The 26,910-nt window shown below is 38.5% G+C and overlaps 2 protein-coding genes and 1 pseudogene across 2 annotated transcripts in view; 1 reads left to right on the top strand and 2 right to left on the bottom strand.

Moving 5' to 3' along the window:
• Window positions 1-26,910, bottom strand: part of IQGAP2 (IQ motif containing GTPase activating protein 2) — a 288,287-nt gene that overhangs the window by 98,131 nt on the left and 163,246 nt on the right. The window contains exons 4-5 of the mRNA XM_036747108.1: window positions 26,380-26,425; window positions 23,178-23,287 (exon numbers count right to left, since the gene is read on the bottom strand). Coding sequence (XP_036603003.1) covers window positions 23,178-23,287; window positions 26,380-26,425 — 156 coding nt within the window. The remainder of the gene's footprint in view (window positions 1-23,177; window positions 23,288-26,379; window positions 26,426-26,910) is intronic.
• LOC118857393 lies at window positions 895-3,421 on the bottom strand (annotated as a pseudogene).
• On the top strand, window positions 5,455-19,039 carry F2RL2 (coagulation factor II thrombin receptor like 2). Its single transcript, XM_036763276.1, has 2 exons — window positions 5,455-5,675; window positions 16,563-19,039. Exons 1-2 carry the CDS (start codon window positions 5,585-5,587, stop codon window positions 17,636-17,638), a joined length of 1,167 nt encoding a protein of 388 aa, XP_036619171.1. The 5' UTR covers window positions 5,455-5,584; the 3' UTR covers window positions 17,639-19,039.

A 26,910-nucleotide genomic window follows, 5' to 3' on the forward strand; every position in this document is an offset into this window, starting at 1 on the left:
AATTTCATTACATGTATACAGCAAATAGGCAAGCATGGCTTTTACATCCTTAATTATTTTTCTATACAGGGAGGTTTAAAAAAAATATTTGAACAGTTTGCCCAGTAATGTGACACATAATGCATGTACCTTGTTCTCATATAATCTTTTAAGGAGGTGTAAAATACAGGCTTGGTAATTTTAACTCAGGTTTTTTTTTTAAATAGTGTTGCAGTTTTGTTCTTTGCATTAGTTTTCAAAATTCCTTGTTAATTTTTCTTTCATGGCACACTTTCTTTTACTACATCAAATTTGGCAGGCAATATAAAAAAAGGTTGCAACTTCTGCCCTTTGAGGGCACTGTAGTGACTAAACAGCATGTCAAATTTTGAATACTTTTTGAAATCACTTCACCAATGACATCCCTGACCAAAGGTTCATGCATGATGCATCATTGCACAGTACATTCAGAGAGAGAGAGAGAGAGAGAGAGAGAGAGAGAGAGAGAGAGAGCTTTGACTTCCCTATGAGAAGAAAAGGATTCCTAGAAGTCTCTCACAGTAACTGCCTCTGTCATCGGGTAGTTAAGGGCCATTTGTCTCCATTTCTTGAGAGGCCTTCTTACCGCTCGTTTAGGGCAGAATGCTAAAGGATGATGAGTGCTGACGGATGGATTGGACCTTATTGCTTTACTACTATTCAGTGCAGGTTCTAGAACCACTTTCACCCAAACGGGGGGAAAAAAGTGGAATTGGAGGACAACAATTTCTTTTGTCTTTTGTTTGGTTAGATGGTAAGACGAATGGACAAGTGCCTCAGCTCGCTGCGCTGATGACAGGCAAGCAAAGGCAATTACCAGTTAACTGATCAGCAGGTAGGCATGGTCAGGTCATCATTGGGTGAAGAGTTCAGGGGTCAGAAGGTGATAGGTTTGTTGCCTGTGGCGGCTTGGTCTGCGGTCGCAATCCTTTGGTAAGGATGGACACACGTATCGTACCTTCGAACTTTAGTAGCCACCACACCTAATACTCCACTAGGTTCAATAGGATACTCAAGGATTGACATAGCTGGTGCCAGTGTGTAAGGGTACTCATAGGGTGTGTAAATTAAGCCAGCCTCAGGTCCTGGAGGAACTATTGGCAGCAGTTGGATGAGGTGTTCCATTTGGCATGACAGCAGTCTGTATTTGTCTGATCAAAGGCATTATAGTAGAGCCGGGAGAACAGGCGCAGGCCCAGTAATAATCCTTGGAGCCTGGGCTGTTGCTGCAAGAGAAAAGGCAAGGGCTGGTGATTTAATGTTGGCATCTCTGTAGGTGCCATTCAGAATTGCAAGTTCCATTAGCTGCATCTTCTTAAGGCTGTCTTCTCCTTCTGCTGCAGGTACCAATAATTTTTTTACTTCTTCAACAGCCCTCTTCAGTTCGATTTCTGCTCTATTCTGAGCATCTTCCACTGTGATTAGTACATGTAAATCTTCATTTAAGTGCTCCCAATTGGGTTTGCCTCTGTTTTGTTCCTCCTTCTTTTTATCCCTCATTGAGCCTTTTCCTCAGACCATTATTTTGCATCCTGTTTCTGCCTCCAGTTGTTTGGCTGTTAGTCCTCTGGGCCCAAGGATTAAGTGGTGGATCAGAGCAGGACTGCAGAGACAGCTTAGATATGAGTCGGGTCTGGGTTGGCGGTTCTTCGGGGAGGAGTATCGCTGGTGTGACAGAGCTTGCTACATAGCTCTGAAAACAACAGTGCATGCACTCAAGCTTGGAACAAAGTACTCTTTATTCTACAAACAGTCATACCCCGACGAAAAACTCAAGGGTCAAGTAAGTTGGCTGGGAACATGGCCAGGCAGCAAAAACGCACTCAGATTCAGTCTCAGACTTTGGAATCTTTCTTTGGTGACAAAGAAGACCAAAACATACAGCCAGAAGAAGTCAACAAAGTCAAAGAGGCTACATCAAAAGCCTCCAAGAAAAACATGAACTGGGCTCAGGCCATGGAAGAGCTCAAAAAGGAGTTGGAAAAGCAAGTTAGAGAAGTAGAGGAAAAATTGGGAAGAGAAATGAAAATGATGTGAGAAAACCATGGAAAACAAGTCAATGACTTGCCAAAGGAGACCCAAAAAAATACTGAAGAAAACCTTAAAAAATAGACTAACTCAAATGGCAAAAGAGCTCCAAAAAGCCAATGAGGAGAAGAATGCCTTGAAAGGCAGAATTACCCAAATGGAAAAGGAGGTCCAAAAAAACACTGAAGAAAACACTACCTTCAAAATTAGATTGGAGCAAGTGGAAGCTAGTGACTTGATGAGAAATCAAGATATTATAAAACAGGACCAAAGGAATGAAAAAGTAGAAGACAATGTGAACTATCTCATTGGAAAAACCACTGACCTGGAAAATAGATCCAGGAGAGATAATTTAAAAATTATTGGACTACCCGAAAGCCATGATAAAAAAAAGGGCCTAGATAGCTGCCCTGATATTCTAGAGCCAGAGGGTAAAATAGAAATTGAAAGAATCCACCGATCGCCTCCTGAAAAAGATCCCACAAAGAGAACTCCTAGGAATTTTGTCGCCAAATTCCAGAGCTCCCAAATCAAGGAGAAAATACTGCAAGCAGCCAGAAAGAAACAATTTGAGTATTGTGGAAACACAATCAGAATAATACAAGATCTAGCAGCTTCTACATTAAGGGATTGAAGGGCTTGGAATACGATATTCCAGAGGTCAATTGAGCTAGGATTAAAACCAAGAATCACCTACCCAGCAAAACTGTGTATCATGCTCCAAAAAGTCCAAAATATAGACTTTCAATAAAATAGAGGACTTTCAAGCTTTCTCAGTGAAAAGACCAGAGCTGAATAGAAAATTGGACTTTTAAACACAAGAATCAAGAGAAGCATGAAAAGGTAATCAAGAAAAAGAACAAGAACAAGAAATTGCAAGGGACTTACTAAAGTTGAACTGTTTTGTTTACATTCCTACATGGAAAGATGATGTGTATGATTCATGAGACCTCAGCATTAGGGTAGCTGAAGGGAATATGCATATGTGTGTGTGTGTGTGTGTGTGTGTGTGTATGTATGTATGTATATATGGAGGGAGAGAGAGAGAGAGAGAGAGAGAGAGAGAGAGGGAGAGAGAGAGAGAGGGCACAGGGTGAGTTGAATATGAAGGGATGATATCTAAAAAAATAAAATCAAATTAAAAGATGAGAGAGGAATATATTGAGAGAGGGAGAAAGGGAGAGATAGAATGGGGTAAGTTATGTCGCATAAAGGTGGCAAGAAAGAGCAGTTCTGTAGGAAGGGAAGAGAGGGCAGGTGAGGGGGAATGAGTGGATCTTGTGAGGGAATACCATAAACACTCAATCGGGTATCTCACCCCACAGGAAAGAAGGAGAAAGAAGACTCATTGTGACTTTTACTTGAATTTCCCCATGAGGATTTGGTCTGATGCATTTTCTAGATCTGTTTTATTTTTTATAGGAGAGGGAACTTATTTGCATGTCTTCCTGCTATTTCTCCATCTTCTTAATAAATGCTCATTGTTTGACTTTAAAATTATTTCCTTGAGGGGCATCTAGGTGGCACAGTGAATAGAGCACCAGTCCTGGAATCAAGAGGTCCTGAGTTCAAATCTGGCCTCAGACAGTTAATATTTACTAGCTGTGTGACCTTGGGCAAGTCACTTAACCCCAACTGCCTTGCCTTCCCTCTCCAAAAAAAAAAATAGAAATAGAAAATTATTTCCTTGGGATTGTTGTTTGTCCTTCATTCTTGAAGAGGACCATGACATCAGGGAGGTGATGCCATGATATGCAAGTAAATTGGATTTAAGTGAGGCAGAGCTGTGCAAAGTCACCAGCCTGCCTCCCTCTCTCCTTCTACTCCTCCTGGAGCCAGCTGGGTCCAGTGGCCAGACACACATCAGGACGACTGGAGATGGCCCTTCTTGGGATACACTTCCAATAGTAGAATTAATGTCAAATATAAGGGCTACCTTGCTATGTTTAATATAATCATGAAGCAAGTTGGGAACTTGTTAATCTGTACAAAGCACATCACAGAATGACCTATTAAACATCGAGAGGAAGGAAAACAATTATGTTCTAAAATCTAAGGACTTAGTCACATATAACAAGGACCATTTCAATTAAACCAAAATCTCCTGTGGTTTTCAAGCGAAATTCATTTTAAGCATTACTTGATAGAATAGGGGCAGCTAGGTGGTACAGTGGACAAAGCACCAGCCCTGGAGTCAGGAAGACCTGAATTCAAATCCAGTCTCAGACATGTACTATCTGTATCACCCTGGACAAGTCACTTAACTCCAACTGCCTCCACCAAAAGAGAAAAGAAAAAAGAAAAGGAAGGAAAAGAAGAGAAAAGAAAAGAAAGAGTAACAGGGTAAGTCAAAGGAAACTGCAGTCAATTATCAAATCTACATTGGAAACTATATCCCTGTCATCACCTTTGTTTTCTAAAACTACCATTATAAATGATTATGTGATCATAACATGGTATTTGATGTTCAATCTTCATCAGTTAATTTTTATGTGTTTAGAGGATATAGAAGGTTGGAATGGAAAGTGATATTCAGGCCAACAGATCTATTCACACAAGTGTTAAATTCATGTGAGCCTGAAGACATGGAGCACATCCAAAGTGGCCACCCAACCACTGACTGTTAACGAATATTCATGTAAGAATCTAAGAATTAAGACATGGTTTGGTTTGGGAAGATAAGGGGAGAAAAAAAGGGGGAAACATTAAGCAAGCAAAACTATTAGACACTGCAAGATGGAAGAAACACTGGATTAAGATTTAGAAATTCTGGGTCTGAGTCTTGGTTCTGCTACTTAACAGCTATTTGACCTTAGGCAAGTCCCAAAAGTCCCGTTAAGCACTCTCCTTCCCTATGATAAAACAAGGAATACTTCTTCACAGAGTCACTGCAAAGATCCTATGAGATAAGACATCAAAGAATTGGGTCAAGCAAAACTTGATGAAACTGTTGCGTAGTTTTTGGTGCTGAGGTTGATAATGCTAAGGAGACAAAAGCAAGGTTATAGGCAGTTCCTAAGTGAAACACATAAATAAAGCCCAATTCCAGACAGAGTATAGTTATCTTGACTTTTATCAAACAAGCAGTACTGAAATTACGGAACTAAATAAAACTAAGGAGCCAGCCCCACTTGTTTTTAGCTTACTTCTATCATCATTAAGTACATTTGCTCATAATTACTTTTATTGTTTATAAATACAATCATAATTTCACATTTAATTATGAATAGGATAGATGGGAGTAGAAATCACATTTACCAATAATAATTCATATTAAATGAACGTTAAGAGTTAAAATGGCTTTTTCTATGAGCAATTTAATATTTTCCTTGTTTGCCAGAGGCTCAGAATGAGTCATGCATATTTACATGTTCAGACGTGCTACACCCTTCTGCTGCAGAAAGCTAAGGAGAACTTCCTAACCATTCACAGTCCTGGACACGCTTACAAAAAGAAGGCTCCTAGCATTTTATTCTCTGTTCTTAAACTATGAAATTAAGGAAAGATCTCCACCTTCCCTAAGAAGCAGAAGTATTTTATGAAAGGAAATCCAGTGATCAAAATGAAAACTCTCCTTTGGGCAATGATTCAACTGGTTTTCTTATCATCAACAACTCTGAGTCAAAGTGGTAAGTCTCTTTTCTTTAAATTGTGAGTTAACCTACATGAGAAATTAAGGGTCAAGTTAACAGTTTTTCTTGTACTATAAAGGTTATAAGGTCTCAGTAAAAAGGTACATTTCAATCTTAAAGTACTAGAAGGTACATCAACAAAAATACAGTTCTTATGTGATTTTCTCTCATATAAAAAGGTCCCTAAAAAATTAGACAGTCATATGCTATATGACTACAATAAATATTTATATGTTGGTAGTGCTGAGACATGCTTTGTGACCCAATGAAAGAAATCTGGTGAATGCAATTAAATCAACTATCCTTTTCTTTGTGAGATCCTTTTTGGGCATCTGAGAACTGGCTCTGAAAAATCCTCAAATGTGTTTTTTCATACTAATAAAACACACTGTTTCTTATACCAGGATCCTTATGGAATCCCAGGGTATGCTGGGGGTGAAGGAGGGGTTTATACAGGGAAAGATGGTGATCAGATATTTGGTCAATAGTTAGCTTGTATGGTATATCCTTAGTTAACTGACCTGGCTGTTAAAAGCTGTCCTTTTATAATTGTACTTTCAGTAGGAAAATTGGTAGAAGGAATTAAAAAAAAATTTTAGGTACTATGAAAAGACAATTATTCTTTCTATACTGCCTGCCCATTAGGATATGATCAGAACATCAATGTATAATGTCACAGTTTCCTTCAAAATTAAAACAGTAGTAAAGATTTGGACCCAGTGACTCCTGAGCCACATGGCAGACAGGCATTGTGAATTAATTCATTTTCAAAGGAGTGTTTTTCAAATGGGGAGTTGGAATCCCCAAAGCAGTCACATATGTGCTATTGATGTATCAGGAACATTTATTTCTTTACACCCAGGCCTCTTTTTAGGAATAGTTTAAGCTGAAATGCTCAGTAAGGCAATTAAGCTACAAAAATTTTGAATATCTATCTTGTTCTAAGAGAAATCATAGTTTATATTTTTAAAAAAATTTAAAGGGCAGATGAAGTTTTTAAAACAAGGAGTGAGGAATCAAAGTGAAAAAAGTTAGATAATGACTATATTTATCATCGAAGCCTATCAATGAAATAATTGATATCATATCTCTCTTTGAATTGGTTTCATGATCCTTTTACTGGGATCTTTTATCAAACAAAAACTTCTGAAACATATCAATTTTCATGCTTTTTAAAGCAGATGGACTAATCTTTAAACAAAAGGTATCAAATACTGAAATGTATATATTTTAAAAATCTAATTATAAAAAGAAAAATATTAGGATGATCTATTCTGAACCAAACTAAACTGGATAATTTTAGGAAAGTCTAATAGAAGAGGGGAGCCAGGCTATTTATGAACACCATTACTGTTTATCGTGGCATGCTTTTGGGAAAGTCATCATTATGTAAGCATAAGAATTGTTTTTAAATTGTGACATATACTTTAAAAAAATTCCCTTGTCAGGGACAATATTCTAGGATGTATGGTGCTATAAAATAAGGCTCTAAACATTTTGCATTGTCAACCTATTATAAAGAAACACTTCGTCAAAATCTAATGGCCTTTTTTCAATGCAGGTCCTGTCTACTAACTATGAGTATTCCCTATGAGTCTATTGTGGCTTCTCTTTTCTGCTCTATACCATTTAGCTTTCATGGATTTAATTATCATCTCTCTACCAATGATTCTCCAGTCTACTTATCCAGTCCTAAACTCTCTACTGACTTCCAGTATCTCATCTCCAACTGTGTTTTGGACATCTCAAACTGCATGTTACACAGATGTCTTAACCTATCTAGCTGTGTATGTATACGTATGTATATATACATATGTGTGTGTGTGTGTGTGTGTGTGTGTGTGTAGAAAGAGAATGTGTGTGTATACGCATACACACACACACACACACACAAAACTTAGACATAATTTCTATCTAGCAGGAGCAAAAAAACATATAGGAAAACTTTTCACTCATTTCTGTTACCATTCTGTTACAGAATTTTGGAAGAGATCTAAAATCTAATCTTGCACCAATCTCAAGGCAACAAGTATTTACTAAACACCTATCATGTGCTTCTAAGAGCTGGGGATAAAAAAGAAAAAAATGAGGAGCTCAAATGCAAACAACCATATACAAATAAGATAGAGAAAGGATAAATCAGACCTTATCACTGAGGAAGTCATATATATTGGGGAAGGCGTATAAGCCTTTTGATATATATATATAGTTTTATATATATAGATAGATAGATATAGATATATAGATATATATACATATGAAGTACACATATATATACACACACACACAGCTCCTCAATTCTCTGACTTCCTTGTAGTCTCTGATAAATTCCCTCATTCTGCAAAAAGGTATTCTCCATCCCCCTTAATGCTAGTGACTAGCATAAAGGAATCCAGAAGTCATATGAGACATATTAACAAGCTGAACATTTGCTTTTCTTTACTAAGATTTTGTGAGAAACCTTTATCCTGGGAGAATGCTAATCTTCAGATGGCATGTGAGAATGGAGAAATTCTATCAAAAGAGCTAATAAAGATTAATAGGTGAAAAAGCAAAACACTGAATAAGTTTACCAATTTGTCTCATATATAGCTTTATTTTGGATGCTACCTTGTTCATGCAGCAATTGTGGTTATACAGAGGCAACTAGGTGACACAGACAAGTCTTGGGCCTGAAGTCAGGAAGACCTGAGTTCAAATCTGACTTCAGACAATTACCAGCTGTGGGACCCTGGGCAAGTCACTTAACATCTTCCTCAGTTTCTGCATCTGTAAAATGAGCTGGAGAAGGAAATGGCAAAAAGTCCTCCAGTATCTCGGCCAAGAAAACCCCAAATAAGGTCACAAAGAGTAGGACACAATTGATAAACGACTGAACAACACTGTCTTCAGCTGCAAAATGTGGCTAATGATAGCACCTACCTCAAAATCTAGTTGTGAGAATCAAGTGAGAAAAATCTGTGAAGTGCTTAGCTCAATGCCTGACACACAGTCGGTAGTATATAAATGTTAATTACTGTTGTTATCTTACATAATGAACAAGGATTTGTTAAATTAAATCCAGATATTCATAGTACATAGTTCATGTAAAGTGCAGGAAAGATACACAATCCTTTCCCTAGAAGCTCCAGAGGGGGATAGTGAACATCATGGAATGCCTGAATTTCAGGACCTCCCTTTTCTAAGTCATCCTCTTTACCATGGGTTCTTAAGTCTTTTTGTGTCATGGACTCCTTTGGCAGTCAGGTTAAGTCCATGGGGCCCTTCTCAGAATGATGCTTTCACATGCATTAAAAAGACAAACAAACACAGGATTACAAAGGAAACTACATTAAAATTAAAATATAATTCCTATTCTCCTCTAAACTCACAGACTCTTTGAAATCTATCTCCAGATTAAGAACTCTTGCTCTACACAGTTCCCAATGTGATATTCTTAAAGCACAAGCCTGACTATGCAAATGCCTCTTTTGGGAATTTACACTCTTAGCACCTCGCCTTTGATAAGGAAGACCTGAGTTGGAATCTGGCCTTGGATACTAGCAGTGTGATCCTGAGCAAGTCACTTAGCTCTGCTTCGGGTTTCCTCAGTTTCATCATGTGGAAAATAGTAATAATAAAACATCTACCCCCAGGGTTGTTTTGAGGATTAAATGAGGTATTTGTAAATGCTTAGCAGGGGGCCCAGTGTCCTTTCCCATTCCACTTTCCAGACCCACTACACGTCATTCCACTTTGGGCACTCTAGATTTCAGACAAACGTGACATTCCCTGCACCTCCCCTGTCATGACAGCGGTCGTTCACACCCTACTGATGGGGTACAGGCCCAGAGACCTTTTCTTCCTAACCCCAAAAAAAGCCCATTTGTCTTTAGGAATTTTCCTTGACTCTTCCCTGCTTGATTGGGTTTTAGCCTGAGGCTATAGCCTCCCATTCTTATTAGGCCCAAATCTCTCCCTCTACTGTAACTTTAGACATGCATGCCTTCAGTTACTTCCCAACCTTGATATTCCTTCAGGAACTTCCTGCCCTTGATCCCATTCTCTTGGATCCTGGACTCTGACTCCACCTTATCTTCCTTAGACTTCCCCTCAGGACCATCCCAAAAGCCCCCCACCAGTCACCTCAGACAACCCCTCAATCTTTCCCACAATCTTTTATGTATTTAAATCCCATCCAGCTTCCACAAGGCGCTCAGATTCTTTAGGAGTCTAGCCTATGGCGGGGCTGCTGGAGGATCTGGCCAGTGTAGCTGGTCCCTAATAAACTTTGTCTTTTTCCTTGGCTAAGAAGGCTTGAGTCGAATTCTTTTGGCAGGACCCGGTGCGTCAATATTTTGGGGTGTCGAGCACCTCTCAACCTTTCACCTCTTCACTACTACTTCTCATTTCTCAGTATACTTAGAATCCTTCAATGTTCCCCTACAGTATGGTTTTCTTAAGAGGCCTTTCCTGATTGCTCTGGTCGCTAGTAGGGGTATGTGGGGTATTCAGGGAGAACTAACCCCTCTGGCGTGAGGACTTGCTGAGCCTTCTTCCAGGCTGCTTATCCATCTTTGGTGCCCACCTGGCACTCAACTCTCACCCGTGACTTCAAGAAGCTGTACATACAATGGCCACACTCCAGTAAACCATCTCAGCAGACATGTGAAACCAGGTTGAGGGAAATCGAAAGGCATCAGATATGTCAGTAAATTAGGGGGATGTCTATCCCAAGTACGTGAAGACCTCCCTTGCGGGAATGGGCAGAAGAGAACAATTTGTTCCAGTGGCCATGAAGGTGGCTGGAGCAGGCTCTGTGGAGAGCTTAGATTTCGGTCAGGCATCCAAAACACCAAGATTACCCACTGCATCCCTGGCCATGACCAGTCCTCCTGACTTTTGTCTTGTCACTGGACTTCAATGACTCTGGAAGAGAGAGTGAGGTGTAATTCTGCCTTACTTAAACCCAATTCACATGCAAGTGAGGACATCTCCCTATGATGTCATTGGGCCTCTTCAAAAAAAAAAAACCTAGGGAAGGACAAACAATGGTTGCTAGCAATCCACCCTCAAAGTTACTTTTTAAGTCCCTCAGTATGTCAAGCAACACGCCAGGTACTGTGCTATGGCCAGGGGATACCAAAAAAGGCAAAAAATATAGTCCCAGCTCTCCAGGAGCTCACAGTCTAAGGGAACAGACAACATGCAAACAGTCTATGAACAAACAGTATACATGCAGGGTAAATTGGAAGCAATCTCAGAAGGAAGGCATTAAGACTAATGAGGATTAGGAAAGGCCTCTTGTAGAAGGCCAGACTTTAGCTGACATTTGAAGAAGCAATGAGAAGGGAGGGAATTCTAGGCGGGGCTGACAGCCAGTGAAAATGCCTAAACTCAGGAGACAGACCATTGTGTGTGAGAAACTGCAAGGAGGCTGAGTACATAAGTAGGTATTTTGTTCAAGGAGAACAGAAACTCCCTGAGGGCAGGGACTGTATGACTTTTGCAGTTGTATGTAACTCCAGCACCTAGCACACAGTGCCTGGAACATAGCAGGTACTTAATAAATGTTTGTTGATTCATTGCTCCCAATGGAACTAAAAGCCCTTTGAGGGAAGGGACTGTTTTGGGTCTGTTTTTATGCCCAATGCTGAATACAGCAATTTGAATATTAATAATGTTTAAAAATGTTTGTTCACTGAATCACGCTAAAAAAAATAGGTGTTAGAGATGATGTAGTTCAACTCTTGTCAACTATAAGATCATCGAGGAGAGGGAACTTCAAGGAGATTAAGGCACTTAGCCAGAGCCCCAGCTGACCCATCTCAGTACCTTCTCTACCATGGCATATTTCTAAAGTCAAAACATGATATGACTTCAAGAAATAATAGTTTCTTAATTATGAACTTCATATTTTTATTTTAATTCTTTTTCTTTCATCAAGAATCATTTTCAATACCCTCCAAAATATCCTCTTATAAGAAAAAAATATTTAAACAAAATCTGATAAAATGACTATGACTGACAGAGAATATACCAATCTATATGCATAGACCACCACCCCTCTCTTGGGAGGAAGAATGTTCCAATATCATCTCTCCTGGACCAAGATTGATTATTTCATTTGATCTGTTCCGCATGAGCTTGGTAACAAACTAACAAACAAAAAATCCCCGCTAACACCTCAAAGAGACATACATATAAGCAATCACAGCCTGGGAAAGGGGCATGGAATAGAGGCATTCTCACCTCTCCACTATTGGAGTCAAATTTTGGCCCGTCATTCATTCAGTTTTGTTTACTTTCAGTAGAAATTCATAATTGTACTCCAAAACAGGCAAGCACATTCTTTAATAGATAAGGCTAACTATGCTTGCCAATGTTTAAATCCTTAAGTATTTGACTTTCTGCCATTAAAAAAAATCATTTAACTATTTCAGAGTCCCAGCAAAAACAAAACAAAACTGAAAAAAAAAACCCAAAACTCAATGCTCTAGTTGAGTAACAAAAGAGAAAATTTTCATCCCAGAACCTTTTTTCTGCACTGTTAAACTAAAAGAAAGATGTCAAAAATGTTCTTTTTTTTGTTTTTTTGTTTTTGACAAGGCGATGGTAGGGCAAATGGGTTAAGTGACTTGCCCAAGGTCACACAGCTAGTAAGCGTGTCAAGTGTCTGAGGCGGCATTTGAACTCAGGTCCTCCTGACTCCAGGGCCAGTGTTCTTTCTAAATGCATTTCTTCAGTGACTTTCCCCACTCCAATGGCATTCATAGCTCCAGTCCTTTCCTCTTACTTGTACTCAGGCTATTTCCATCTCCATATAGTCTCACCTAGATGCTCAGGTGGCATTATGAACTCTTCAGGGTAGGTACTTCGATGGTGGAATCCTAGTCTAGGTGACTTGTGTCAATGTCCTTCCACAAAACCTCTATGGATCATGTACCCAATGTTCTGTAAGTTTTCTTCTGGTTCTCTTAATTATCTCAATGCTTCTCATGTATAACAAACAATAAAAATACCTTACATTTATATAGTGCTTTGAGATTTGTAAAGTACTTTACACATGTCTCATTTGATTCTCACAACAACCATGGGAGGTGGATGTTATTATATTTCTTATTTTATAGATAAGGAAACTGAACCTGCAAAAAGTTAAGTTATGTTCAGAGGGTCATACAGTTGGTGCCTGGGTAGTATTAGGAGTACTGTCGAACTCAAATAGAATTGGATCCCTGCAGAGATTAATTAGAGAATTACAAATTAACATTATCTATGCTGTATTGTATTTTCATTTCTTTTGTTAAACATTTCTCAACTAGGGCTGGTCACAGAATATTGTCTCTTTTATTGTCCATTGATTGATATTTCCTTTCCAATACTTAACCAACCCACCTCCTTTTCTGATTATATGTGTGGTCATATATATGCTAGATATTTCTTACACCAATTCTTCTGATTAAGACCACTAAGATATATGTAATTATATGTATTTATATATGTGTATATACATATATATATACATACATATATATATTACACCACAACCTGCTCACATCTGCCACACATGTTGCCGCTGTCTTTTGTCATCTACAATTCTGATTCTTCTGAGTCTGAGATTCTCTATGGCTTGCAACTTATGACTTACAACCACATTACATCATTTTTAGTCATATCCAACTCTTTGTGACCCCATTAGGGGGTTTTCTTGGCAGAGATACTGGAGTGGTTTGCCATTTCCTTCTCTAGCTCATTTTATAGATCAGGAAATGCAGGCAAATGGTTAAGTGACTTGCCCCGGATTATACAGCTAGTAAGTGCCTGAGGCCAGATTTTAACTCAGGAAAGTCAGTCTTCCTGACTCCAGGCCTGGTACTTTATACACTGTGTTGCCTAGCTGCCCCATCACATTATAAAGAAAATGTTAAAAGATGGGCTTTTGTAACAAGGGGTGTAGGACCAGTGAAAATGCCTAGGCATTTAAAAGATACAATCTGGCCCTCTTTCCTCCTATGCAGTTCTGGACCCAACTTACCATCCATCTGCAATCCTTATCCATTTTATGTATTTATATACATACTCACTTGAAATCAAGGGCTTGACCTTCTAACTATCCATTTCGACAATATACCTTTGACAACACCCTTTCTTTTCTCCTATGAGAAAGGTCTGGCCAACCTCTTAAGAATAATTATGTATATCACTAAGGAGACTTTGTAGTGGTCAAGTGTTTGGGATTTGATGCCATTGTGTTCTGGAATTTGATGCCATTCATTATCACTGGCAAAAAGAAACATTTAAAAAAACCTTGCCTTCTAGGGGGAATCCTTCTGTTTGTCCTTTATGAAGGGAATCCTTCGTGTTACAAAGGAATACCCTGGGTGAAAATATGCCTGTTTTATGTTTTACTGATATTAATACTCGTTGAGTTGTTGAATAAAGTCATCTCCATGTTTGTTTTAATCATAGAATCTTGCATTATTTTAACATGCATATATATGCAAGAAATATACAGGAGGAAATCTTGTTTGAAGACAGCCTTTAAAAGTTACATTTTCTTTCATGAAATAAAATGCTTCAAAAAAAATTTTTTAGACAAAGTGGAATTCTCTCCCTTCATTCAGGTAATGATATGACTAGAATGATACAACAGTCTGCTGTATAGGAAAAAGGAAGTCTACAAAACCATGCCTATCCCCTTGTCCTATTTACATCAAGGATATCCTTCTTATATGCATAGGTCATTCATATAAAAGATTTTATAGAGATTAAAGAATAGATTCATAGGTTGGTATTTGCTGATATTCCCATCCTTTTGGATTTTCCTTTCTTTGAAATACCTTGAAAATCAATCCCTGAGCATATTTAAAATTGTGTTTCCTCTTCCAACAATATCTTATCTATGTAGCAGAAAATATGTTTGGCTAAGTATCACTAATCTCAGTTTTGTGGTTTTTTTGTTGTCATTGCTACTCACTCACGTCTATTGAGAAGTTAAAAGTCCACAAAAGGTGACTCCACTATCATACTCATCAAAAACAAATTATGAAAACACCAGTAGGTCCATTCCATTTCACATCTATTTGTCTGTTCTCCTAGTTCCACCTAAAAATGCTCTTGGAATGGGCTTAAGTGATTCTCAAACAAAGTCTCTGCATGGTCATGCTCTCCCCTTCACTGTTTTTCCACCATTTCTTCCATCATTCTTTCCACCACCATTCTTTCCACCAGTGTTTTAGAAATGAGTTTATACTCAAAATTGGCAGTTTTAAACTTGAGGTCTATGAACTTGTTTTAGAGATATTTTGATAATTATATTTCTATGTAATTGGTTTCTTTAGTCATCTTTATTTTGTTCATTGATAAGCACTATCCTGAAAAAGAGCTTCACCAGACAGGCAGGGGTCCATGACTCAAAAAGGTTAAGAATTCTTGCTCTAATCCACATGGTCCATGCCTGCCATGTCTGTTTACTCGGCAAGGAGATCAAATGTCTATTGACTGACACATCATCTGGTTTGTTTCAACTTTCCTACTGTAGCTATTAAGTTGCGTTAACTACATTTAAAAAGAAATTGTGAAAGCAAAACATAGCTTTTGTTTTTGCCTATTTCTCATCTTTTGTAGCCAAATTGTATTCAAACAGGCTTGGTTCAAGAGGTCATACATTATAATTTCTCTGCATCCTCTGCAATCCTAGCTGGTTTCTTTTCATTATAGTATTGTTCAGTTTGCCACAATGGTTTCTATTCTTGTCTAAAGCATTTAGAATATGGGGCATCAGAATATAAATCACTTGTTTTTGTTTCTTAACTACAAACTATATTTTGTAACTCAGTTTTTGGAGTGCTGTGACCATCCTTGAAGTATTAAGGCACTTAGTTTAGAGAACCTTGAAGAATTTTTCTCCTCCTTTTTCATTCTCTTCAATAGATATTGGCATATAAAGTAAATTTATCTTCATGATGGACTGTTTGCTTATCCTAATTGTGAGCCCCAAAAAGCAAGGCATCGAAATATCCTATGAAATTATGTTTCTCAATGCCTTAGAGCAAACAAAGAATCAACTCTACCAATTCCATTATACACACATTGCCAAGGAGAAACTGTAAGCCGTCCTTCCATTTACATGCAACCTTTTTGGTGGGATGTCTTCTGGTTTCATTTATACCAGGACTTGTCATTGGAATATGATTCAGTTGCTCAAGTAATATATCACCTCACTAGTCTCTGGTCACATGATTGCATATGAAGTGTTCCAACAGATGAATTAATATAGATAGACGGTCAAAGAATTATAGTATTCTTAGCACTCTCCAATCCTAGTTGTGCCAGTTGCCTTATTGCCCTCTTTTATTTCATACATATTCTCACCTCCTGATTAGATTATTCTCTCATCCCTTATATTTATTTAAATTCTACCCATTAATGCATTAAGATACACATAATCTGAATCTTCTCCAAGAAGCTTTCCTTGACCATTCACACCCACAAGAATCTCTCTACCTTCTTACCTTAAGTTGCTCTTACAGCTGAGTTTGGCACTTAATTGCTTTAATATTTTGAATTGTAAATTGCAGCTAATTATTAGTTTTGTTTCTCCAACTACCATTTAAGTTCCTTAAGTGGTGTCTGGTCTTTTACTTCATTTGTCTTTTGTGTGCTCTGCACCGGTGAGCATTATGTCAGATATATAGAAGGTAGTCAACAAATACTTGCTGATTAACTGAGCTTGAACAAGCATGTCTTAAAAAACAAAACACAAACAAAAAACAAAAACAATAAAATAAACCGCACACCTATCGCAACTGATAGGTGATTGTGAAAAAAACTTTGTTTGCAAATCCGAAGCTATCACCTTCATAAGAAATTACTTGCTAACTTAAATATTCTTTCCAATTATAGGTACATATCATGCCCCTAACGATGCTGGAGAACCAACCGTAGGTATCAAGACCTTTCGAGGTGCCCCCCAAAGTTCCTATGAAAAATTTCCTGATTTTGTTATAGAAGGGTGGACTGGAACTACTCCAACTGAAGAGAAGTGTGCTATGGATAAATCAAGTGTTGTTACCCTTCGTGTAAACAATAACACCATAGGCTATCTGACGAGCTCCCTAAGCACCAAGCTAATACCTGCTATATACATAGTGGTATTCTCAGTGGGTGTGTCAGCCAACACAGCAACCCTGTGGATGCTTTACTTCCAGACCAAGTCTATCTCAATGAACATCTTCTACATTAACTTGGCTGTGGCAGATCTCCTCTTTTGTATCACACTTCCCTTTAAGATAGCCTATCATCTCCATGGAAATAACTGGCTCTTTGGAGAAGCCATGTGCCGTATGACCACTGCTGTTTTCTATGGCAACATGTATTGCACCACTCTGCTCCTTGCCTGCATCAGCATCAGCCGCTACCTGGCCATTGTTCACCCTTTCACCTATCGTGGGCTCCCAAAGCGCACTTATGCAATGCTCGCTTGTGGCCTGGTGTGGGCCACTCTTTTCTTATATATGGTGCCACTCTTCATAACAAAGCAAGTATATTACCTGGACCAACTTGGGATCTATACTTGTCATGATGTACATAACACCTGTGAGATGATGTCACCCTTCCATCTCTACTACTTCATCTCTCTGGCCTTTGTTGGATTTGTAATTCCACTTGTTGTCATTATCTTCTGTTACACATCCATCATCCGGACACTTAAGGCCTATGATCAGAAATGGTTCTGGTATATTAAAGTGAGTCTCCTCATCCTAGTGATTTTTGCTATTTGTTTCACGCCAAGCAACATATTACTTATTACTCACCATGTGAACTACTACAACAACAACATAGATGACTTATATTTTTCCTATCTCATCGCATTGTGCCTGGGCAGCCTGAACAGTTGCCTAGATCCATTCCTCTACTTTCTAATGTCCAAAATCACAGATCGGTCCAGTGCCTACCTGACAATCGTCAAGACATCTTAGAGACCAGTAAGGAAAGAAAACACCTACACGTCTGTGATACTGAGATACGTATTCCTAAGAAGTTCTGTTCTATGTTTTCATCTTATGAGGTACAGAGGTAAAAATATATGTAGGCTGCAGTTTCTGTATTACGCATACACACAAGTCTGGCAAAAGCTAGCATTTTGTTAGACATATGTTTTCAGTATGTATTCAAAGTCCATTAGTGCAATGATGATATTTAAAGGAAAATCTACAGCCAACTCTGTCAATAATAAAATTCATATGCATGTGAGAAATAAGAAGATTCATTTAGTTCATACTAAAGTGAATGATTACTGGCATTGGGAAGGATAGACCCATCATTATTAACGTATGTTTTTGGTGTTCCTTCAGAGAGGCTGAAGAAGTCCCTTCTTGTCTGTCCTACCTGCACAAAGTCACCTTATTTTTTAAAAAGTTGTATTTTCCTATTCTTGTACATGGTATTCTGAACAAATGATTTTAGCTTTTCCAAATATAAAAAAAAATTTCCATGGAGATTAATATGGAGTCCTATATAAACAGATTTTAGGTTTTACTGAATTTTCATTGTGGGAAGGAGAGAAAAATATTGGATCTGACATGGCAGTGTAGCTATTTAAGTCCATAAAGTCAGGGCTTGAAAAATGTATCAGGCTCAATAAAAATAATCAAGCTCTAATATAGGCTAAATTAGGTATTGGCTTGATTAGCAAGTATTCTCTCCTAGTTAGGATCACAGACTCTTAGGATTAAAAAAAAAAATTCACAGACAAGCTCGTTCAACTCACACTGAAACAAACAAAAAAACACATTCATTTCAGTATTTCCAGTAAGTTGCCATTAAAGCTTTGACAAAAGATTTCCAGCAAAAGGCAACTTACTACACTCTACTTTTAGACTGCTGTAATTGTTAGGAAGTTTTCCCTTCAGTATTTTGTTTAATGGGGAAACTTTTTGTGAAAAAATCTCAAATAAATATTTCCTACAGATATGATATATAGCTGGAAGTTGGGACATAAATAGTAAACCCGGGCATTAGGGGATATACACTAGAACAAGTGAACATAAAGAGGCTAAGACAAATTTGCAGCACTAAAGATGTCTGAAAGTGGAAACAAGCATGTAATAATATGCAATATGTATTATATAACTAAGGATAAACTAAGGAAATTTTGACTTGTATATATTTGTGAACCTGTAAATTATTTTTGACTTTTACATATGTATTTCACTAGCAAGCAAAAACATCCGAATGCTATTGGGAGGACGGTATTTTATACCCAGAGTCCCAGTGTACTCTGAACTTTTCACTCTATTATCATAAACACCATTTTCCTGAAAATATCATTTAACCTAAAATGTCTATTTTAACTCCCTCAAATAAATTCATACATGTAAAACTGTTACTCGTTCTTTCCCAAACCAGAAAACATAAGTAGAAAGTCAAACATTTAAGAGGAGGGAAATAATTCTGAGTCCTTAGGTACAGATTGCAAATAGAAAATATTGACATAAAGTGGAAAAATCTTCATGGGAATGGAATGTAGAAGGTGGCCCTTTGTTTCATTTCCCCCTGAGACGAAGAGACCCAGTGGCCAAAGACAAGGCCAAAACCCACTTCAAGTCTCCTATCAATACAGTGAGGAGCAGATTTATGAAAATGCCACTAAATTTTACCCTTAACAGTAAGGAAAAGTAAGAGGCACCTACTATGTGCCTGTTCTAAGCGCTTTACAAGCATTATCTCACTGGAAACTCGCTACAACCCTAGGAAATAGGTGCTATATTATTTCTATTTTATTACTGAGGAAACTGAGGCAGACAGGTTGAGCACCTTGGCCAAACGATACGCAATTAGCAAGTGTCGGAGACTGGATTTGAACTCAGGTCTTCCTGACTCCAACCCAGAATGCTGAGAGAACCACGTTTCCATTATGCCACATACATAGCTGCCTCTACAGGAAAGTATGGTTTATGACACCAGCTTTCATTTGTATCCACATCAGAAGCAACACTGTCTATGTTTTTTACATTAAAATGTAGGAAGTTAGAACAAAAGACCCTTCAGCGTGAGGACTGACTAGTTTTTGCCTTTCATTCCTCAGCACCTAGTACAGGACCTTGTCTACAGAAGGCACTGAAAGGATGCTCATTGAATTTCATTTTCTTTGGTCCCGTGTGATTATAAAAGGCAGCGGGTGGGAGGTGGGGGTTTCCATCTCACTACAACACCAGACTTCCTTTGTCATGTCATCAGTGTTATCAAAGCCAAGCAAACCCTGCCAAGTCAGTAGGCTCAATCAATTGGGTCGAAGGCCAGAAGAGTATAATGAGCAAAAGACCAGAAGTCATGATGAAAGAGAAAGGGATAGGAGGTAGGGAGCAAAATTTTTTAAGTGATGGGGAAAAGGACTTTAATTCAGGATGAAATATCACAGATTCAGAGAATCATATGATCCTAGAACTTAAAGGATCTTCTTGTTGTCTGTCCTGTACGACTCTATTTGACCCGTAGACATCATCCTTGGGGTTTTTTTCTTGGCAAAGATATAGAGTGGTTTGCCATTTCCTTCTCCAGTGTGTTCCTGTTTTACAGATGAGCAACTGAGGCAAATACAGGTTATGTGACTTCCCCAGGGTCACACAGCCAGTAAGTATCCAAGGCCAGATTTGAACCCAGATTTTCCTGACTCCAGGATCTTACAAAACACTATTCTGACCCTAACATTTTACAGATTAATAACTAGGCTTCTCCCTAAAGAGGTTGCTATGGTTTGTATGCTTACTCTTTTATGTGAGTTTCTCTATACAGCTGCTTAACGACATAAGTAAAGCAATTTCAGTGGACCGCACACAAAAAGTAAAAAAAAAAATATGGTCTATTGGTTCCTTAGATGGAGAAGGGTAGAGTTGGAGATTAACAAAATGTCAGAGCGGATCAGGGACAGACCAGACTTAAGTCTTCTATTGCTTAAGCCAGGACCCTGTTCTCATAGTCCTCTTCCCTTAAGGCCTCTAAACATTACTGTGCTCTAAATCAACCAGGCCTGACATTTTCTGAGAGCCTAACAGAAGCAGGCACAACCACACAGCTCTGAAAGTCTGAGATAGAGTCTTGAAATGTTTGGGGCTGGCACAATTGAGGAAGAGGTAGCCCAGAAAAAGAGTGTTAGCCCCACCAATGCTATCCATCCCATCCCCCAAACAAGCTCAGGAAGGAGATAAGGAAGCAAGCAGGAAGAGATAAGACCGAGAATCATTCTCTTACTGGCCTCCCTCTCTGACTTCTTTCTCTCACTGTGGCTGTGGTTTTCCCAAGGTCTTAGACAGGATGCTTCTCTCCCCCTTCTATCCATGGGCAATGGTCCCAGAAGCCCTTGGATGAAGAAGTTTTCTGCTCTCTGGCAAGGCTACCACAGGCAGCCTGCAAAGAGAGAAACTTAATATTTTGGACTTCTTACTTCCCTCCCCTAACTTCTGTACCCACATCCCAGGAGGAAAAAAAAATGACAAACAGTTTTCAATTTCCACGTGGCTCAATGAATCTGCTTTAGTAGAGTTCTTTGGATAATTCCACAGTCAAGTACGAAATACAAGGTGGGACATATTGAACATCCTCCTCCTGCAACCCTGAATCATTCCAGAGCAGATCCTGTATCTAGGGTGTAGGAAGTATGGTGTAAGTCAAAACAAGTCTGAATGACCAACTGTCATTTGATAAGAATCTTCCTCAGTTGCCTTTTGGACAGATTAAAAGGCTTCACTGGGTTTTTTGGGGGTTTTTTGCACATTCTGAAGAAATCCTTAGGAAAGTATTTTATAGGAGCATAGAATCGTGACGAGAAAGGACCCTAGAAATTGTCAAGTCCAACCTCTTAGTTCATGACACAAACAGGTTAAGCAGTTTGCCCAAAGTCAAGTAACCAGTAAGGATGTGAGGCAATATTTGAATGAAGGTTGTCCTGACTCCAAGTTCATCCTGCCTCTGAGACCTGGAAAGCTCAGACTGGAATTCTCTGGAAGGGTCCTGGAATCCCTGCTTCTAACAGTTACTGGTATCTCTGGAGTTGGGCTGATCTCGGAGAAGACTCCTTGGGCAGCTGTGAGCTAGAGGGACTATGTCCTCTTTGTTCACCTTGATTCACCCTCTTATACTCCCCGAGGTTTAACGAGTATGGACCAAGGGCAGCCCACAACCAATAACAACCCACTAGCACAGGTACTGGGGCTTTGAGGCTCCTTATAGATGCACCACTGACCTGGGATATTGGTACAGGCTCACATGGTCAAAAATTCACTAAACCCCTGGGTGACCTTGAGGTCATGGGGAAAAAAGCAAAGAAACACTTAGACTTTGTGCAAGCTATTCCCCCTGCCTAGAATATCCCATAAGTCATAGAACCTACCTTGACAATCTTTAATGTTTAGCTCAAATCCTCTTTTTTCCATAATGAAAAAGCCTAAACCTGGGGTTAACATTTTGGGCATCATGTGCCTCCTCCCTCTTTTGGCAATATGATGAAGCTTATAGACAATTTTACAAAATAACGTTTTAAGTAACTAAAGGAAATGCTAAATTTCAGTTAGAGATTAGTGAAAATAAAGATGCATGTTGGTTTTTTTTTTTTTTTTTTTTTGCCCTATCCAATTTCACGGAACCTGTGAATCCATCCATGGACTCCTTGGAAGTCTGCAGTCCTCAGATTAAGAATCCCATGCCTAAGCCAGTAGTTACTGGTCTTTGATCTTGTAAATTCATATTACACACATTTTTGGCACATAAAGAATATGGGGCAAGTGTGAAATTTAAAGTGCGTATGTCTTATCTACTCACAGTAAAATGCCAAGCATCTTAAGAAGAGGAATGTTGCTCTACCACTTCCTGCCCAATATCTCCCCTTCTTTTCTCCCCACCCTGAAACTAGTAGACTGCTAAGAAAAAAGCATGAAGTTATTAGTCAATAACTGTTGAATGAGTTAGGCATGAACCAGCTCAATAAGATTTAGTCTGAGCACCACTGCCTCTCATCTACAGGGTGTCCCTAAAGTCTGGACACATAGGCAAAGGGCCTATTTTGAAAATATTTGGAATATTAATAGACCTTAGCCCCCTTGACTTCTTTTCTGGGGTATGCTAAAGGAGAAGGTGTACTCAATGAAATCACAGATGCAATACACTTGACTGAATGCATAAAGAACGAATGTGCTAAAATTGATGGTAACGTGGAGTTATTGCATTGAGTTCATGTGATCTTGCAAAGCGCATCAACTTTGCATCACCAATGATGGAAATCATATTGAAGATGTTATTTGTTAATATTCCAAATTAAATAAAATGTTGTTGAAATTTCATTCATTTCATTTCTTGGAAATACGCACCTTTGCTTCTGTGTCTAGGACTTTAGGAACACCCTGTATTGAGGAAGCCCAGAACAAAGATGAAAAGAAAGGACACAGCACATGTTAAGAAAAAGTTTCTGGCTTTTTCCAAAGGGCAGTGTTGCCCATGTAAGCAGCATGCGTTACTCGAACCTACCTTCATTTTTTCTGATTTAGTTTTAAACAGAATATCTTGATAGTGATAAGTATTGTCTGGATTCACATTTCTCAGTTTGGCAGCAGGTAACAACAGGCCTCCAGAGTTTGCTCAGGATTTTTTCTCATCGATAGCTTTATTAATGAGCCCAATGGCAACAACTCCTAAAAAAGAGGAAGGAAGAGGTTCTACTGAGGAAATGTTAATTTTCTTTAAAATCACAGTATTATTAGGTGTTAAATATTGCAAATTCCATTCCCAAAAGAGGAAGAAATGACATTACCATCTACAGGCATGACAACCTCTTTAAAGTGAACGTTCATTCTTTGAATATTACACAACCAAGAGGTAGAGAACTTAGGCCATGGAAAGGACCTTCAAGACTGAGCCAAATCCAATCATTTTACATAGAAGAAAATTGGGACAATGAGATAAGAGGAGAATCTGGTTTCCTGATACTGCCTAGTAAATGTTTACTTCGTTTGACTCAATAAAAACAAACAAATTGGGGGATATATAAAAAGAACTAATATTTAACAAAGTAACTTTCCAGGTGAAGAAGGGCCAATTAAAACACATTTGGGAATAGCTCATATTAGAAATAAAGTTAATTTGCTTTTCAAAAATATTCCTATAACAAATGTGAGAAATTACATATCCATCCTCAACCACTGTGGAACCCTAATGGTTTGTACCAAAGAATAAATTGGTATATTATGACTACTCCTGAGATTCCCTTCTGTCTTATCTATTGCAGGACTTATGATTACAGTGAGACAGAAAGCAAACAATGGACATTCCACAACATGAGAATTTTATTTCTTTTTATACCTGCTCTGAGAAAAGCTAGTATTATTATGCACACAATGGAGGGACAGCAAAGTATTCCCAGGTTAAGGCTCATGCAACAATTTCGTACTAAATACGGCTACTTATAGAAATATTTTTGGAAAGGAGATGGAAGTTCTTTTGGTCTCTTTTAAAACAAAAGTGAAACCCACTTTACACAATGTGAAGTGTCACAAATCAAGTCTAATTACTCTTAAATTTCTTTAAAGGTGTTGTCCTCAAGATAAGCTTAAAAAAAATCTAATAGACCTTTTCAAACTAGTTAGCCTGCCAATATTGTAATATTTAAGGAATTTATCAACCAAAGAATAAAGACATTACAAATTATCTACAATTTATAAAAGTATGATTAAGTCTCTGTGAAACATAAACAACTATATCATCTAAGATGCGATGTATCCCTCAAAAACAATGAGAATATGTGAAAGTGCTTTGAAAAGTCTAAAGTACTGTACACCTAACCAGGATGAACAACACTTCACACAATAGACATTGATAACCTGGAGAGCATGGAACACTCCATCCTTCTTTTGAGTGCTTTTAACACTCCAGCAAAAGAGCTGTCCTTAGTGAATCAAGTCCAATCAAATTTAAGAGTGCATTCCTGATGCCTGATCACCTGGGTCTTTTCTTTTGGATGCCATGTCAGTTGACGGCTGATTGAAGGTACCTGGTTAGGTTTTCTTTTTGGTGTGTTTCTAAAAACATGAGCTGGTGAGGTCATAGTAAATGACCTCACAGGAGCTGGAAAAAAATTACCCAGAAGCCTCCTGGGCACATGTACATCACTGCCTCTCTTTGTGGTCAAAGATAAAATTACCTCTTAAAACAAAAACACTCTGGAAACTTCAGCTTATGGAATACTTATTTTAAGTAATATGTCACATAAGGAAATCCTAGTACAATAAGAATTTAGGCAGCTCCATGGAGTTCATTTAAATGGGATTTATTTTAAATAACATATATGTACCATAGTTAACAAATGACCTGTTTTGAAAGAAGTCAAGCAAAGAATTGAAAGACAGAAATGAAAAAATTCACTTGCATATACTACAAGGCTAGAAGCATCCTTCTAAGGAAATGTGAACAGAAAAATAAGTTTTCCTAGAAGAAGGAACATGGATAAACACAGCTGGGGAAATTTTCTTTCCAATTTCTTCTCTATTATATCTTCAGCCCATTACATTCTAGATTTAAAATCTTCTATCAGTGATTTGGCCAAAGTCACACAGCTGGACAGAATGTAATGTTGATACAAAAGACACTTGATGTTCCTGGGCCTCAAATTCCTCATCTTTAAAGTGAGGTTCCTTCCAGCTCTATCTCAGTGAAGTTTGTGATTGCAGACATAGTCCTTCAGCAATAAGGCATTTATTTATTCAGTGACTTTTATATCCAGTGGCTATTAAGCATTATGATACGCTAGGTGCTTTAGAGTATACGAAGGTGAATACAACATCAAACCTACCTACAAGCAGTTTGCAGTCACAATGTATGTACATAACTTGCCCAAAACATGTTAGTTACTTCCCTTTACTTTTAAAATGAAATCCATGCTTCTTAGTTTAGCCTTCAAGGTGCTCTATGATTTGGAACCTACCTTTCAGTTTTTTGTCTTACTCCATAGACCATGCACCAGTCAAGTTGCCCTCTCTGTCCAGTACTGAATGTCCTTGCCCCCATATCTTTGTTTATCCTGTTCCCTCCACCACTCAATCATCTTCAACTCTTCTTTACGGTCCAGCCAAAGTATGACCTTTCTGAGGAAACCTTCTCAAATTTCCTTGCTCTTTCTTTTCACTGCCCTGCTACTTCTACCCCACTCCCCAATTAGGATGAAAATAATCCCTCCCTCTCGCCCCCTGCACATTATAGTTCAGTGCACATCTCGTTCTGAATGTATATTCCATGTCATTTGACTTAGGTACATACATTGTGACTGATTTCTCTTCTGCTTTATGTCTGAACCCCAGAGGCCTGCTCTTGGACATGGTGCTGGGGGATTGTCCATTCTCCAAGAAGCACCAGAGATCAGAGTAATTCTGTTTCCCCCGTGGTTACTATACAACTGCCTACTAAGCTAGCAACTATGATCAGCACCACAGTTCACTGCATGGGACAGAGTAGGAAGAAGGATGCTTCAGTGCCCGCTGTGAGAAATGTACTGAGATGATGTTTTTAATAAAGGAATGAAAATGGCACAAAGCGGATTCCTGTGTGTCTGGTGGCAACAGCATTATTCAGTGAGGAGAGGCCAAGGGTTGCATTTACAGGGTAAGGAAGCAAGAAGAAAAGGATGAATTTGATTTTCAACATGCTAAATGAGGGGCCAGCAAACTATTTATGTGGCTACACCAGATATAGGTCCGGAGTTTGGGGAGGGATGTCAGTGGTGGGAGCTGAACGGAAAAGGGCAGACAGGTCCAGAGATTTAGATTGGGCAGCCATAAGCATCACGTTTAATTCAACAAACATTATCAAACACCTGTAGTAGTTGCTATGTAGAGATGTTAAGCCATAAAAGCAGAGAGTACACAAAGAGCAGAAAGTTGAATATACAGTCTTGGGGAACAGAAAGTCAGACAGGAGAAGAGCCAATGAGTTCAAAAGAACATAAATAGTGAGAAACAGAAGCAGTGATTATGGCCAAGAGAGTGGGGATGGTTACCAGCAGGAAGAGAAACTATGGGGGACTTGGGGGTCAAGGAAAGGACGAAGGACACCTAATAGCCTCAGGATGCGCTATCACAAGAAAAGGGACACCTCAATAGAATCTTTGGTAAGGTCACTCAGCTCTTAAGAACCTATGCATTGATAATAAGAACAGTGAGATATTGAGATAGTTTAAAGTTGGGAAAACAATTTTATGTATGTATGTGTGTGT

The sequence above is a fragment of the Trichosurus vulpecula genome, chromosome 1, assembly GCF_011100635.1.
Source record: "Trichosurus vulpecula isolate mTriVul1 chromosome 1, mTriVul1.pri, whole genome shotgun sequence".
Taxonomy (NCBI): Eukaryota; Metazoa; Chordata; class Mammalia; order Diprotodontia; family Phalangeridae; genus Trichosurus; species Trichosurus vulpecula.

Excerpts from the sequence above, each read along its gene's own strand:
- F2RL2 (XM_036763276.1), top strand. The coding sequence starts at position 5,585 with ATGAAAGGAAATCCAGTGATCAAAATGAAAACTCTCCTTTGGGCAATG. Across the intron at positions 5,676-16,562 it reads AACAACTCTGAGTCAAAGTG|GTACATATCATGCCCCTAAC; the intron begins GTAAGTCTCTTT and ends TTCCAATTATAG.